The sequence below is a fragment of the Platichthys flesus genome, chromosome 20, assembly GCF_949316205.1.
Source record: "Platichthys flesus chromosome 20, fPlaFle2.1, whole genome shotgun sequence".
NCBI classification, from domain to species: Eukaryota; Metazoa; Chordata; class Actinopteri; order Pleuronectiformes; family Pleuronectidae; genus Platichthys; species Platichthys flesus.
The window spans coordinates 20,134,838-20,147,755 of NC_084964.1; the positions used below are offsets into that span (position 1 = coordinate 20,134,838).

Consider the following 12,918-nt stretch of genomic DNA (forward strand, 5'->3'; position numbering starts at 1 on the left):
AGATGCAGCACGATGTGAGAGACCTTGTTCTGATGTGACTCTAAAAGCCTTTAGGTAACACCTGCTATCACAATGTACTTATTCTCTTGTCTCTATTTATTTCCCCCTCGTCTTCCTGTGAGCATGTTGATGTCCACCAGAATCCTCCGACACACGTCAGTGATTCAGCATCGTTCTCTCCCCTCGTTGTGGTTTTACTTTCGTCCCTTTTAGGATGAACATGTTCTCATGAAATGTTGAACAAGATGTTTGAGCTGATTCAGCTTCTTCTCAGTGGCTGAAGCTCCTGTTGGCTCCGCCCTCCCGGCAGGAAACCCCTTAACTTGACAAACGCCTAAAACATGATGAACATGAATCAGGTTCATTACTTGTATAAAAGTGAAGTTAATTTGAACTCTGGATTAGTAACTGAACTCTGTATACACATGTCACATATGATTCTCTACTGAGACTTTGTTCTTGTTTTTCTCAAAGCAAGTTCCTGAAACTCGATGTGCTTATTGTTACTGTGATGAGCTGATCCATCAAATGTCCCTGTCAGTTTTCACAAGGCTCTGATGATTGGATTGTACAGTCACGTCTCTGGTGATAAAGAATTGGGGTTGAGGATTCAAATGTTTAGTTTCTTAGCAGAGCTGATAAACTGTCATGTGAGACTTTATAAGTACGCCCTATTTTTAAAGATGGTTTGATTATAGTATGTTGGGTTTTTTCTGACTAGACGAGTTGTCCGAGCCACAATGTAATGGTTCATATGAAGTGTGATAATGTGATGCAGCGTAATGGGGAACACAGGGGACACCATACCAGATATATCAGAAGACAGATGTGGTCCATGTGGCAGGTCTCTGTGGGTCTCACAGCTTCTTCTCTGAGATCCACTGGGAGGCCTGAGGCCTGAAGCTGCAGTCTGCTGTCAGCCCCTCGCTGCTCCTGGCACCAGACAGGCCTCGAGCCGGGGGGGGGGGGGGTGTAATCTCGTGTTGACCTGAGATGACCCTTGTTTTACAGATACACACATGAACTAAGTTCCTGCATCTTTTATAGTTGTGTTTTCTCTCTTGTCAATTGTACCGTTTGTATTTGAACCATTCTGTCGTCACGGGCTGTTATCTGTCCGTCTCCCCCCCCCCTCTCAAACAGCGTTTTCTTATCCTCGTCTTTTTGTTTTTATTGTTTTCTATGGTGAAGGTTCGAAAACTGTGAGGATGACGGTGACTGATCTAGAAGTACAAAGAGAATAAAGAACAAAGCTTGTTTTGAAGACACTGTGTTCCTCTTTCTGTTCTCTGTGGACACAACACACAATTGTTTACTTGCCCCCCCCCCCCCACACACACACCTCTCTCTCCCTCTCGGGTCACGGGTGAGGACGAGGAGGGAGTGTCCTGATCCTGGATCACCTCGGAGTGGAAGTTCTGAGCTGATTTACTGAACTGTTGTAATGAGAAGTTTAACCAGCCGCTCTCTGCCGTCCAAAGACCAGTTAACTCCTCAGGGAGGTTTCAGCTTCTACATCTGGAACAGCTGCCCCCCCCCCCCCCCCCCCCTCCCTCCTGGTTGGTTCACCCCCACCCTGCAGCCAGCTCACTTCCTCTGGACCCTCGAGCAACTGGTGGTGCTCACTGAAACGTGTGTCCCCCGTTCAGAGAGGTTCCTTTCGTTTTCACAGAGGAAACCGGACTGAGAGGAGGGATGGACGGATGGAGGGACGGAGGGATGGAGGGAGGGAGGAGTGAGGTCCAGGCTGCGTGTCGGTGCTCGCCACCGGCAGGCAGTGCGTGTCTCTCCTGTCTGTCATTATCGTGGTTCAGGGTCTCCACACATTGTGAGCATAGCAGAGAGCTGCCTGCTCATGTCTAATGTTACTGCCGCCTGGAGTGGGGGGGCTCTCTCTCTCTCTCTCCCCCTCTCTCTCTGTATGTGTGTGTGTGGGGGGCTCTCTCTCTTTCCCCCTCTCTCTCTGTGTATGTGTGAGGGGGGGGGGCTCTTACTCTCTCTCTCTCTCAATCTCTCTCTCTGTCACTCTCTCTTTCTGTGTCACTCTTCTCTCTCTCTCTTCTCCCTCTCCCTCTCCCTCCAACCTCTCTTTCTGTGTCAAAATTCTCTCTCTCTCCTTCCCTCTCTCCTCTCCCTCCAATCTCCCATGCTCTGCATTGAGGGGGGGGGGACTCATTGCCAGCAGCTGTTGCTCATTTCACATAGTCCCGCCTCACAGGGCTGAGGCAGTCCCTCCTCTCTCTCTCTCTCTCTCTCTCTCTCTCTCTCTCTCTCTCTCTCTCTCTCTCTCTCTCTCTCTCTCTCTCTCTCTCTCTCTCTCTCTCTCTCTCTCTCTCTCTCTCTCTCTCTCTCTGGATGAGCAGCAGCAGCAGAGTGAGCTGAACTTCACAGGGAGAAGTGTGTGTCCATCACGAGTGGACGAGAGAGGCCACCGGGCACCGAGGGGACGCTCTTCTGGTGAGAGGACACTGAGTTGTGTGAGTTCTTTTGTGTTCTCGTGCTCTGTGCAGAGAGGTTTACTCCCGTTACACGAGATCAGGGACAGAGGCAGGAGAAAGTCCTCGAGGAGGAGATGGAGTCACGTCCTGTCACCGCCTGATGCTTGTGACTTTTGTCTCACACTAACATCTAGCTGAGAGTCTTGATCGAGGTTATTTAATCACCGCTGTAGAATCTGTGTCTGGTCGGAGGCAGCTGAGTTTATAACTGGATCTCTGAAACAACCCATTTCTCCAAGAAGAACCAACTGTCACAAAGCCCCAGGAAAGTGATCAGTTTCTAATTCACACAGCTTCATTCAGGGATTCCTCCCGAGGATCCAGGAGGTGGATGGAAGCTCCAGACTTGAGTTTAGAGAAGTTCAGAGAACAGATTTCAGCTCCGGCCTCAGGCTCTGTTTATTACACTACTTACAAAGAGGTGAGGACTGGAGAGGGGGGGGGGGGGGGGGTGCTCAGAGTGTATGTTAATGTTCTCCCTCAACAGGGTGTTGCAAGAGGCGGTTTCCTGTAAGATAGCCTGTGTGGCTTCCTGTGTTTGTTGCCGACTGCCAGCTCCAGATGACTCTGAGTTCTCAGTGTGAATACTTCACATTCAGTTGAGTGTAGTTTGTGTTTTTCTCTTGTGTGTCAGGAGAGAACAGTGAGAGCAGAAAGGAGAGGAACTAGAAAAGGATGGAAGACTGTGACCCAGCGCTTAGCTTTCCCTTTGCTTCATTAAAAAGGGATTATTTGAAGCTGTGTTGACACTGAGAGATAAAGTTTCCCCCTGAGTCTCTGCCCTCGTTCACACTCTCTCTCTCCTTCTTCCTCCCCCTGTAGCTGTGTTGAGAGAAGCCCGGAGTGGAGCCCGGATCCTGGGACTGAATAAACCCCCCACAGTCACCGACGCCCCCCCTGCCTCCTCCGGTTGACCAGAGCAAACTGTCCTGAGCCGGACAGTGTCCTCGTCTCTGTCCTCTGCCTCCACATGTTCCTTCAGCTGGAGCGGAGGGCAAGGCACGCAGCCTGCCAGCCGGGGTCATGATCTCCGTGACGGGGATGGCGTTCAAGAGGAAGCTGGTTCTTGCCGTGTTGACCGCCGGCTCCCTGCTGTGTGTTTACATCCTGTGTGTGAACCTGGAGGGGTCCTGGTCCATAGAGCCTCTGAGAAACTTCCATGGCTTCAGCCAGAAGCCAAACAGGTGGGTGACCAGTTGAGACAACTTGAGGCCAAAAGGTCAAACTGAGGCAGCCACAGAGATCTGGACGTTTGGTCCCAAAACACTGATCCTGCTTAGTTCACCCAGATAGTTTCCTTTAGAAGAAATCCCATCATCCCAGTTTGAAACTTTCTGTTGAAGATGTGTCGTCTGCAGAGATGAACCTGAACATCACCAGGGTGTTTTTCATTCATCAACATTAAACAACTGAATATTCAAGAGATTCAAGATTCAAGATTTTTATTGTCAGATGCACAACAATAACATGAAGCAGTCGCTGGCAATGAAATGCTTGAGTCACAGGCTCTCTTCTAGCAATGCTCAAGTAATTACAACCAAATAAAATAAAACAGAAATAGTTTAAAATAGAATAAAACTATATACAAACTTAACCTGATGAGTAGACTGACCTGTGTTTGCTCTAGTGGTTTGAAACGTGTTGGATGACCTTGAATGACAAACTGGCTGATAACAGACACCAGGATTGTTTGCTTTCCCACCAACTTCTGTCCTATTTAGCACCAAGTTGCAGTTTTCTGAGGAGTCACACATGGGAACAGGATTTACATTAACAACATGACAGGAACACAACATCACTGTCATTTTATGAGGAAAGTTTGTCCAGAGACTACTTGGTGACAACTCACTGAGCAGCTCTTTGTCTTTTGTTTGTGAAACAGTGGAAGGGATTATTTTCTTCTGTTCACTTCTTCTTCCTCTTACTTCATCTGTCTGTCTTCAGCTTCAGTCTAAAAACCAGCTGCATTTCCTGCTTTGTTACTCGATCTAGACAAACACACCCTCAAAGTAAAACTCAAAAGTTATATTGAAATGAAATATTTTACATTCCAGAAACTAGCCAAAGGTCCACAGCTGAGGAGAACAGGCTCCAGATCAGATTCAAAGAGGTTGAAGGGTTAAACACTCAGATCGTGAGTTGTATGAAGTCACATATTCGCCCTGAAGTCGTGTGACTGTGGTTTTAACAGAGGAGCCACAGAGCTGCTGTGTTGCTCAAAGGTTTGTTTCAGACAGGAAATGGAGAGTTTGTGTTCAGGGAGCAGCTCAAAGGTCTTCACATTAAACAGCTCCTCTTTAATCTGAGTGTCTTCCTCTCACCTGATGCACTAAAGCTCACGTGTCAAATGAACATTGGAGACTTTTGCATTTAGAAAATAAATATTTTTTCCTGTTTAAATCTAATGAAGATTTTCCTCGACCTCATTAACACAGTTTGTCAAAGTGTGTGAACACAGATTCTTGTACATTATAGTCCAATGTCTGGTGTTCACTTATATGAACATATAGATGTTTAATTAATAGAGTTTAATTCTGATTTTTAAATCCATAACTATCTCTTCACACGTTAACAAGTTCTAGTTCCACTTTGTGTCTCAGTACCAAGTCTGAGCAGAGAGCAACATCTGCTTGTCTAATAATAAAGAGCCAATCAGAGCGAAGCTGAGCATTGTGGTCACCTGACACTGTAGCTTCCTTTTTGTCTGATAATAAACTGTGTCAGACGTCACGTGGACGTGAGCGTCTGCATGAAGACACAACAAGCTCGGATACAAGACACAGAGAAACCAGAAAGACACAAAGGGCAAAGAGACACAAAGTGACCACGAAGAGACACAATGTGACCACGAAGAGACACAAAGTGACCACGAAGAGACACAAAGTGACCACGAAGAGACACAAAGTGACCACAAAGTGACCACAAAGTTACCATGAAGAGACACAATATGACCACGAAGAGACACAAAGTGACCACGAAGAGACACAAAGTGACCACGAAGAGACACAAAATAACCACGAAGAGACACAGAGTGACCACGAAGTTACCATGAAGAGACACAAAGTGACCACGAAGAGACACAATATGACCACGAAGAGACACAAAGTGACCACGAAGAGACACAAAGTGACCACGAAGAGACACAAAGTGACCACGAAGAGACACAGAATGACCACAAAGAGACACAAAGTGACCACGAAGAGACACAATATGACCACGAAGAGACACAATGTGACCACGAAGAGACACAAAGTGACCACAAAGTTACCATGAAGAGACACAATATGACCACGAAGAGACACAATGTGACCACGAAGAGACACAATTTGACCACGAAGAGACACAAAGTGACCACGAAGAGACACAAAGTGACCACAAAGTTACCATGAAGAGACACAATATGACCACGAAGAGACACAATGTGACCACGAAGAGACACAATTTGACCACGAAGAGACACAATGTAACCATGAAGAGACACAATTTGACCACGAAGAGACACAAAGTGACCACGAAGTGACAACAAAATAACCAGGAAGAGACACAATGTGACCACGAAGAGACACAATGTGACCACGAAGAGACACCAAGTGACCATGAAAAGACACAAAGTGACCACAAAGAGACACAAAGTGACCACGAAGAGACACAAAGTGACCACGAAGAGACACAAAGCGACCACGAAGAGACACAGAGTGACCACGAAGAGACACAAAGTGACCACGAAGAGACACAAAGTGACCACGAAGAGACACAAAGCGACCACGAAGAGACACCAAGTGACCATGAAAAGACACAAAGTGACCACAAAGAGACACAAAGTGACCACGAAGAGACACAAAGTTACCATGAAGAGACACAAAATAACCACTAAGTGACCACAAAATAACCAGGAAGAGACACAATATGACCACGAAGAGACACAAAGTTACCACGAAGAGACACAAAGTGACCACGAAGAGACACAAAATAACCACTAAGTGACCACAAAATAACCACAATGAACATAGAAACATAAAAACACAATAAATACAACACACATAAGACAAGCAATAAAAAGTATATATTTACTTCTTATTTACTCCCTTTTTCTAATATTTATACAAAGTAACATTTATTTAGACAAACAAATCTAAATAAAAATGAAAAGAGAATTACACTTTATTGAATTCTGATCCTCTGTGAAAGTGACAAACGATTGGCCTATGCATCTTTCACTTAATATATCTAAGACACACACTAGAAAAAGAAAGAGGTTTTAAAACATAAATCCCTCCCGAAGGACGACAAAAGAAAAGGCTCAACAAACTAACTAAAACTCTCTAAACATAAATCGCTCCAAAACGGAGGAAGAAAAACAGATTACAAACAACACAAAACGAAGCTAAACTGGAAAACGTTAATAAACGAAAAATCTCTCGAGGAAACAAACAACAACTTACGTGGCGTAGTAAACCTCATGACAAAAAACGACAGACTGTGGAAAAGGGCTTAGGTGCACGGACAAGGACGAAACACTTTGGCACAAGACAAAGGGGAGACGCAGACTATAAGCAATCCGGATCAGGGGAGACCGGTGACACATGAGGAAGGGCAAGTGACCTGAAACGAGAGGAGAGTTAGGATTTTAAAATAAAACATGAAGTTACGAGACAAAAAGCCCAAGACAAGACAACATCACCGCGGTGTGACAATTTTTTTAGAGTTGACGTCTGTGAAATGAAATCTTCAGTTGACTTCTGTTTCTGCAATAAATCAATTTGTGGGACATCATCAAATATAGTCTTAAATTAAGAGTCAAGATGAGTCCTGCTCAGATTACTGGCACAGCTCTTCATAAGTGATGCTAAAAGATCATAAGAAAACTACAATACCCAACAATAAATAGCAATCTTAAGCACAAACTTGATTATCATTTAAATCAGAGATATATCAGTACATTCTTTTCTAAAGTAGTTATGTCATAATTGTTTTTACAGATTGTAAAACTATCATATTGGACTATTTTCAATTCACAAGAAGAGTGAACCTAAGTTATGTTTATCATTCAGAGTGATATTGGTTTCATCTCATTTCACTTTCCTCATAGAACCAAATAAGTTGATTAATTCCTTAAAGGGCGTGCGGCACGTTGAGCGAGGCCCAGAGGATTTGTTTCCAGCATCGACCTCCCGGGCTCACTCCACATGTGTCTCTGTCTCCCACAGCAGCTCAGGAGACTCTGAGGAGCCTCAGGACAGAAGGAACAGCAGTGAGCGGTGGAGCCATCCCTCACCGGCCTCCACCCGTCACCCAGAGCATCCCTCTGCAGCCGCTCTGCAGAAACACACACGTGCACACACTCCGCCTCCAACCTCAGAGACTCAAACAGCCGCCGGGCCGCAGGCAGCCGCTAGGGCCACGTCCAGGCCTGAAGCTGTGGGGGGGACCCGGAGCAGCACCAGAGGCCCCACAACCCCCCAGTCCACTGAGTCTCCCTTCATCGGAGACACACACTACATGGGTGAAGACGTCCCTGCACAGACGGTGAGTTCTCCTAATGTCCAGACCTCCACCCAACAGTCTCCTTACGTTCAATCACATACTCTTAGATATCAGTTCCCTTAATGTGCCGGATTCTTCTCATCGAGATCCAGATACATTCCAAAAACATTCTGTCTCCCAAGTTTAAAGAAGGTGAAAAACATCCTGGAGTTCCACCTCCTCAGATGTTCATAGAAATCTGTTCAGTAGTTTTTTTTCCATCTTGTTTACAAACAAACAAACCTTGGTGGAGGTGATGAAATCTGTGAATCATGGTAGAAAGTCTTTTCTTGTTTATAAGCACGAAGGCTGCATCATGGGCGGAGGAGGCTGCAGCTGCTGGACACCTGGTTGTCCTCAGAGCTGCTGTCAGAGGGCGGAGGCCTCCGTCCACTGGGCGGGGGGGGCGGCTCCAGAGTGTCTCACAGGACATGTAGTCATCGCTCCTCGTCATCCACAAATGTTGCATCGTCAGGGGGGAAATTACAGCATGCTCACGCTGAGGTTCAGTCTGAAACACATTTTAATGGATCAACTCAGTTTAGCTGCAGTTAAATACTTTTTAATATCCTATACTCAGTTGTGTTCACGGCCGGAGATCTCACAGGTTTACTTTTGCTGGTTTAATGTAATCTTGTGTAGTTTAAGGTTTTGAGCTTTTCGTTGAGGAGAACATTTATAATGGATTCTCCAGGCGCAGGTTTCCCTCTCTGTCCCCCTGTGTGTGGTTTTATCTTTCATTCATCAGCAAAGTGTTTCCACACGAATCTAGAAAAGCTCTGACTCCTTCTCTCTCTGGCTGGAATCAAACGTTTCCATCCTACTGGTTCTGTCCCAGACGTGTTCTTACTGGAGGATGTTCTCCCAGTGAGTCTGGAGGTTTGACCCTGAGGTTGCTCGACCTCTTCAGTGGAGCTAGCGAGGCTGCGTGTGCACTGATGGTGTGGGACGTGCAGGTTGGAGATAAGACGTGTGTTTGTGTTTGATAACAACATGGAGGCGTTGTCTCCTCCTCAGAACTGCACCGACGGCGTCAGAAGCCGAGTCGCTCAGACACGGTTTGGTGGACGGTTCCTGAGGCGTGTCCCGGTCCTGCAGTGGGCCAATCACGTGAGCCGAGACCAGTACCAGCGTCTGAGTCAGTACTCAGGACCTCATGGCTGGGGGGGGGTCGACTACAACAGTGAGTGTTCTTTTCATTTCTTTGTTTTCCTCTGGATCTTTCATTCCTGCTGGTTAAGACTCTGTGTTTCTGGTTCCTTATTATATTCCAAGAGAAATAAAAGTAGAATCTCACAAGAAAGTACAAAAGGTATCGACCAGTATTTAAGACTTTGTGTTAATGTTGAAGTGTGTTTATTAATGATGTAATACAATCATATCAACATGTGTGTATAGACAGTGAAGGTTCTCCAGAGCCGACACTGTTCCTTCATGTTGTGTTTTCTAAGATTGTCGTTATAGATGTAGTGTTGTGGATAAATGTCAGAGGAAATGTGTGTCTGTGTGTGTGTGTGTGAGCGAGCCCACGCTTTTCTTTCTTTCAGACCAGTTTCAAATAACTGAATCTGAGGGCGGACGAAATGACACAGACACAAGAAATAACTAAATAACTGAAAGAACCTCTTGTTCAGCCCAGTGAATCTTTCCCTGATTATTCAAAGACCTGAAGATGAATTCTGTTTGTCTGTTGTCTGTTGTCTGTTGTCTGTTGTCTGTAGCGCTGCTGGAAACTCTCTCCGTCCTCAACTCCTCCGCTAACGGGCGGATGCTGGACGACTGGAGCCGCCGCAGCAACGGGTCCTCGTGCTCCCGCTGCGCGGTGGTGGGGAACGGGGGGATCCTGAAGGACTCAGGGAGAGGGCCGGAGATCGACAGCCATCACTACGTCTTCAGGTACAACTCCCACTCTCCAAACTTCTGTCTCTGGGTTGAAAGACTAAATAAAATCAACAAAATAATCATGGAGTTGGTTGAAGACAGTCGGACTGTTGTGTATTTGCTGTTCTGTCTGAAGGAGACTTCACCGAAACCTGTTTTCATCCCTGGGTGTGTGTCTGTGTGTGTGTGTTGTGTTGTGTTCAGGACCAACGGGGCGATCCTTAAGGGCTTTGAGCAGGATGTGGGGTCTCGCACCACCCACTACACCTTCTCCACCAACACCTTGATGAACTCCATGTCCAGCTACGCAGGACTGGGCTTCACGGGACCGCCGCTGTCTCAGGTCAGGACCAGGACACAGGACGTCTGTCCCAGTGGTGAGATCAGGACCTAACAGACGTGTCTGCTGCTGTCCAACAGGAAACACGATACGTCTTCCTGCCCGACCAGGAGCGGGACTACCTGCTGATGAAGGCTGCAGCCACGCACACCGCGGTGGAGCGAGGGCCAGAGCGAACCAAAGAGTGAGCGTCCATCACGTGGGACTTTGATTCTGACTTTCTCTTGTCGAGCGTGTTTCTGTGAGAATAGAAGTGAGGGAGCTAAAACCAGGTGTTTGAGACAGAGGCTGAAAAGAGGATCTGCAGGAGAGTCGTGAGTTTTCTCACATATCAATCTGTGGTCCCTGAGTGACGTCATGTTCCCTCCACAGTCCCACCAGATACTTCGGACAGGACGTGACCGCGGAGAAGCTGAAGATGTATCATCCAGACTTCGTCCGTTACCTCAGGAACAGGTGAGCCAGTCGTCTGCGTAAGGCGGGAGCAGCCGTGTGGGAGGAAAGTTTCAACACAGATGGTTTCACTTCATCTTCCTTCATTGTCCTGAGTCTGCAGATTTCTGTTTGTTTCAGATTCCTTCGATCCGGGACTCTGAAAACACAATACAAGAACATCTACCGCCCCACGACCGGCGCCGTGATGCTGCTGGCGGCTCTGCACTCCTGTGACCAGGTAGCATTCCTCTCTCCTGTCAGTCTGCACATCTACATCTTCTACTTCCCACAGGACAAGGCTGCACCCGCCTGAGAGCGTGAGAATGTTTGACCCTCGGCGGTTGAGTCCTTATTGAGACTCGTTCTGTCTGTCTGACATCGTGAGGCCTTGATTACATGCAATGATTAAACTGTGAAACACCACAGGATCTGTTAGATCATAAAATCTGTTAAAACGGCGTTTCCTTCGGTCAGCTGGGGGGGAGGGGGGCAGAGAATCAGGTGGAAGAGCTCGAGTGGAAACATGAAACAGGTTCCTGCCTCACTGTGGTTTCCTCTGTTGATGCAGGTGAGCGCCTACGGCTTCATGACCCCGGACTTTAAGAACTACTCTGACCACTACTACGACAAGACCTACCACCCGGTGGGCTTCTTCGTGAACCACGACATGCGCATGGAGCTGACTCTGTGGCAGCAGCTGCACCAGGCCGGCCTCATCACCCTCTACATGCACAAGTGAATTCAGGTCGACAGGAAGTTACCTCATCAGGTCTCTGGTCACGCTACGAGCACGAGGCAGGAAGTCGGTTCACGATTCTCTGAACTGAGCAAAGTTAGCAAGAAGCAGAAGTTTTTCTTTTTAATGAAGGAAGCATTATTTTTTTAAAGGTCAGCTGCTGTGATAGTTTTAATTTTTAGTTTAATTTATCAAAGACGTGTCTTTTAATTACCTTTTCCAAGAGAGCTAGGGTTCGGTGATTTGTAGAATGAATCAAATTGGATAAACAAACAAATTTTCATGATCCCCAGAGGATAGATCCACTGATTTCTCATGGAGCGCCATCTTCAGGTCACTTTTTTAATTTTGTTTATGAATATAGGAATTTTTTTATATCTCTACAGTTGCCAGATCAGAGACTTCAAAGGAAGATGGACGACATGTCTCTTTCTTCACAAATCACCAAACTCTAGTTCAGGAGTTGACTGGCGCTCGGTCTTCTAGCTTCTTGTTGTGGTGCAGTGTGTTGACGAGTCGGCTGCTCAGTCGGCCTCTTGATAAGATCTGTCCCGGCCCTAAATAGACGTCTGGACGCTGCTGGCAGTGACCGGCCGAGTCGGAGATGGGCCAACATCTCTCTCTCTCTGTGTGTGTGTGTGTTTACTGTAAGACGTTGGATGGGAACACAAATCAAACCTCTGCGATCATGAAGCTTTCTGGGACCTCTGAGTTTCTTCACTTTTCGGGACTTAACTTACTTCTCTCTGGTTTCTGGACGAGGTGCCTCAACGGGACGACCCACGCCTCTGTGCCTTCTTAATGTGAATCAGTAACTGGGGGGGGGGGGGGGGGGTTCAGGACGTTTCCACCATGACGGCCTTTTCTCTGTGTTTGGAGTTCGATGCCGTTGCCAAGGACTCGTCTGGAGGAACGTGTTCGTTCACGCTGCTTCACCCGGACGCCGCTCTGATCCGTGACAATAAAGGTCCAAGTTCATCCAGAGTTATTGATCCATCTCAGACCGAACTCTTATCATTAAATAGATGATTTCATGGTGTTCGAATCATTGAGGATAAACTGTAGATCTGAGGGAAGAAACCAAAGACTCACTGTAAATCAGGGGAATGTAATGAAATGTACTTTATAAGTAACACATCTGTTTTTACGAAGTGTCGTGGGATGAAGGGGAAAGCTTTGATGTGCAATCTCATTTTTTTATTATGACCTTTTTTTAAATCTGTATAAAAGCAAACTGTGATTTTATCTCTGGATTTGTGTTTTTTTTTTTCTTGATTTTAAAAACATTGATTTTTCATGTCCTGATTAATAAGCAACAGAAATAGTTACACAGAGTTTCTTGAAAGAGAATCATTTGTCACAAAAATATGTTTTGGTCACAACGTCCAATCAGCATCAGGAGCACAGGCGCAGTAAGAGGGTGATAGTGCGTCTCTTAAAACGAGATGAAACCTCTCCACCCAGTTCTGTAGTGTTACAGGAATCTGCACTGACTTTTAATGAGA

General features: G+C 46.4%; 1 protein-coding gene across 3 annotated transcripts; it reads left to right on the forward strand.

Moving 5' to 3' along the window:
• The first annotated feature begins 2,346 nt into the window (after positions 1 to 2,346).
• Positions 2,347 to 12,658, forward strand: LOC133976077 (alpha-N-acetylgalactosaminide alpha-2,6-sialyltransferase 2-like). Of its 3 annotated transcripts, none has more exons than XM_062414164.1 (10): positions 2,347 to 2,457; positions 3,321 to 3,682; positions 7,706 to 8,024; positions 9,039 to 9,204; positions 9,743 to 9,917; positions 10,107 to 10,245; positions 10,323 to 10,426; positions 10,615 to 10,698; positions 10,816 to 10,915; positions 11,246 to 12,658. In XM_062414164.1, exons 2-10 carry the CDS (start codon positions 3,522 to 3,524, stop codon positions 11,414 to 11,416), a joined length of 1,419 nt encoding a protein of 472 aa, XP_062270148.1. In that variant the 5' UTR covers positions 2,347 to 2,457; positions 3,321 to 3,521; the 3' UTR covers positions 11,417 to 12,658. The 3 variants fall into 3 exon arrangements, with proteins under 3 accessions (XP_062270148.1, XP_062270147.1, XP_062270149.1); XM_062414163.1 differs by having other exon boundaries at positions 2,357 to 2,477; XM_062414165.1 differs by having other exon boundaries at positions 2,357 to 2,477; positions 7,709 to 8,024.
• Positions 12,659 to 12,918: the final 260 nt, after the last annotated feature.

Coding starts and splice junctions, on each gene's coding strand:
- LOC133976077 (XM_062414164.1), top strand. CDS start 3,522: ATGATCTCCGTGACGGGGATGGCGTTCAAGAGGAAGCTGGTTCTTGCC. Junction 10,699..10,815: donor GTCCGTTACCTCAGGAACAG/GTGAGCCAGTCG, acceptor TGTTTGTTTCAG/ATTCCTTCGATCCGGGACTC. Junction 10,916..11,245: donor CTCTGCACTCCTGTGACCAG/GTAGCATTCCTC, acceptor CTGTTGATGCAG/GTGAGCGCCTACGGCTTCAT.